General features: G+C 41.3%; 1 protein-coding gene across 1 annotated transcript; it reads left to right on the forward strand.

Annotated features, from left to right (window-relative positions):
- Window positions 1–1,416: 1,416 nt before the first annotated feature.
- On the forward strand, window positions 1,417–1,743 carry LOC143853882 (uncharacterized). Its single transcript, XM_077363582.1, has one exon. The coding sequence runs from the start codon at window positions 1,417–1,419 to the stop codon at window positions 1,741–1,743; it is 327 nt and encodes a 108-aa protein (XP_077219697.1).
- Window positions 1,744–2,842: the final 1,099 nt, after the last annotated feature.

Genomic DNA, 2,842 nt, shown 5'->3' on the forward strand with positions numbered 1-2,842 from the left:
AAATTTTCAGAATTTGAGTCTCTAGTTCACCAAAAAATTGGGACCACAGCAACCAGCGTCTCGCTGTCTATAAAATGTCGATATGTCGTGGATCCATATCAAATCTTGTTACACGACATTCGAAATGATGATGACCTAACTATGGTGATTATGCTTTTTGAGAATAGCCTCTTCAATTGTATGAGCCTGTACATAACTAAAGAGTACAAAGTAGGGGGAATTAGATCTGCACCGATCCCCATCCGAAGGTAAAATATTAACTCAGGTGGAAATTTTCATTCTTTGAACTCTCATTCCATTACACTATTATCTCATGTGAAATTTGTCATTGCTCACGAATATGGTGGACAGAAATCAACATTATGAAGATCCTATTTTATATGAAAATATTTGTGAACCTTCTTCTCCTCCTCTCGAACAGGCATTGAACCCTAGAAATAATTCCATCCGTGCAGCCTCAGCAACACCTATTCAAAATGAAGTTGGTGGTCCCAAGAACATACCAATATTGGTCGGAATCCGAAAAGATACCAATATTGGTCGGAATCCGAAAAGATATTCAGTGGACTTGAACCAAGACTATGAGGACCATATTTTTAATGAGACAGAGGAAAATACAACTCAACATATGAGCACTGCCATGTAATCTTCTAATTAGTAATTACATTTACTTGGCCAGTTCTATGTTTGTCTCATACAATATTCATTCTAACGTAGTCCCTACCGTGCAGGCACGATGCAGAGTTCAGCAGAGATTTCCATACTGATATGCATGTTAGCGATGGCATTAAATGCCAGGATGGTAACAGTACAGAGGGTGATGATGAATTTGTTGAGGACAGTGAGAGTGAAGGTGACTTCGGTAAGGAAGATGCGTACGAAGGTGTAGGCCCCCTCGTTGGTGTACACAACGTTGTGGATGACCCATTCTGTAATACGTATACAAGGGAGCCGTTGGAAGTAGATGAGATGGTTGTAGATGAATTAAATGAGAGATGTATAGGACTTGAGGAGATCAAGGTGGGGGGAATCTTCCCGAATTTGAAAGTATTTAAGAACAAAGTCAAAGAGTATGCAATTGTATGAAAGTTTGTATTATTCCCAGTAGACTCAAAGCCTACAAAGTATGCCGTTAGATGCAAGGATAAAAGTTACCCCTTCAGAATCAGTGGGAGAAATTATTTGGATCATGTTAGGGTAAAAAGGTTTGTGCCAGAGCATACATGCTCACGCACTTTGAGGGGTAGTGACCATCCTCTTGTGACAGCAGCTTGGGCAGCAGACACCTGCCTTGGGTTATTTTCCCGCCCAGGAGACGTGTGGCCTACTTTGATAAGAGCATACATCAAGGATAAGTGAGGTATAACCATAAGCTATGCGAAAGCTTTCAATGCGAAGGTCATTATACACGAAATAATGTGTGGAAATGCCAAGGCGTCTTACCGCATCCTTCCTGCATATGCTCAAGAGATGGAGAGATGCAATTCTGGCACCATTATGCGTGTATATCGAAGTCGGGAGCTATGGAGGGGTGGAGATCATACATTTGGTCCTTTATTTTGGTCATTCGGCTCTAGCATACGCGCCTTCAGTCGAACAATCAGACCATTGATACTAATTGACGGGACACATTTGCGAGGCAAGTATAAAGGAATTTTATTGGCTGCGTCTGCAGTGGATTGTGACAGTGGATTATTTTCGTTAGCATATGCAGTGGTTGAGAATGAGATGTATGAGAGCTAGCTATGGTTTCTTCGTTTACTCCGCCAGAGGGTGATGCTAGCAGAAAAAAATAACAACGAATTCACGATTTGCTCTAATCGGATGAAGGGTTTGCCTAGAGCTATAGACGAAGCATTGCCGGGATCATACCATAGCTACTGTATTCGTCACCTCAATGCTAATTTTCTGAAGACCTTTAAGAGTCAAATACTTTGTAAACTATTTTCGAGAGCTGCATATGCTTTAAGGGAGAGAGAATATAAGGAGATGATGGAATGTATTAAAGAGAAGAATGCAAAAGCAGAGAAATGGATATCTGAGATTCCTAAAGAAAACTGGGCTCAGGTATACTTTAAAGGGGCTAGGTGGAATCTGTTGACAACTAATATAGCGGAGTCCTTCAACAATGCATTAAAGGGGGTACGGGAGTTACCGATCGCAGCTATAGTCGATCACACTAGATGAAAAGTACAAGACTAATTCCAGCTTCGCCGCAAGGCTGCTTCTGAATGGAAAACGCATTTGACTCATAATGGAGAAAAGTGGTTAGACAGATCATGTCTGTATGGCTGTAAGTTTACACCCCGACCGTGTAGTTGGAATGAATATGAAGTGGTATCATCAACTAATACAGATCGTGTGGACTTAGAGAAGAAAACGTGTACGTGTGGTCTTTTCCAAATGATGGGATTGCCGTGTGGGCATGCCATAGCAACCATCAGAGTAAAAAAGCTGGACAAATATAAGTACTGCTAGGATTGGTTTTTGGCTTCAACTTATCAGACTACATATGAGGAGATGATTCACCCTACTTTAGATCGAACACAATGGCTAGAGCCACCCCATGTTTTAGAAGTAGTGTTGCCACCACGAGTAAGACGACAGCCTGGATGACCCAAAAAAGTACGAATAGAAAGAGGGCTGCAATTTGGACAACATTGTTTGAGAAATTAAATAACCGCAAGTGCACGGATCGTGTAAATACGGGTCGAACTTAGGGAAGAGAAATCTAGTTGTCAATCCTATTCTTGTACCGATTAGAATACTAGCTATGCTATAATGTTGCCTGGAATGGACTCAGGATTTCCGTGGACTTAGACCTCGGAGCCAACACTATATA

The sequence above is a fragment of the Tasmannia lanceolata genome, unplaced genomic scaffold (genome assembly GCF_043159265.1).
Source record: "Tasmannia lanceolata isolate RefF3 unplaced genomic scaffold, GAP_Taslan_0.1 ptg000020l, whole genome shotgun sequence".
Classification (NCBI taxonomy): domain Eukaryota; kingdom Viridiplantae; phylum Streptophyta; class Magnoliopsida; order Canellales; family Winteraceae; genus Tasmannia; species Tasmannia lanceolata.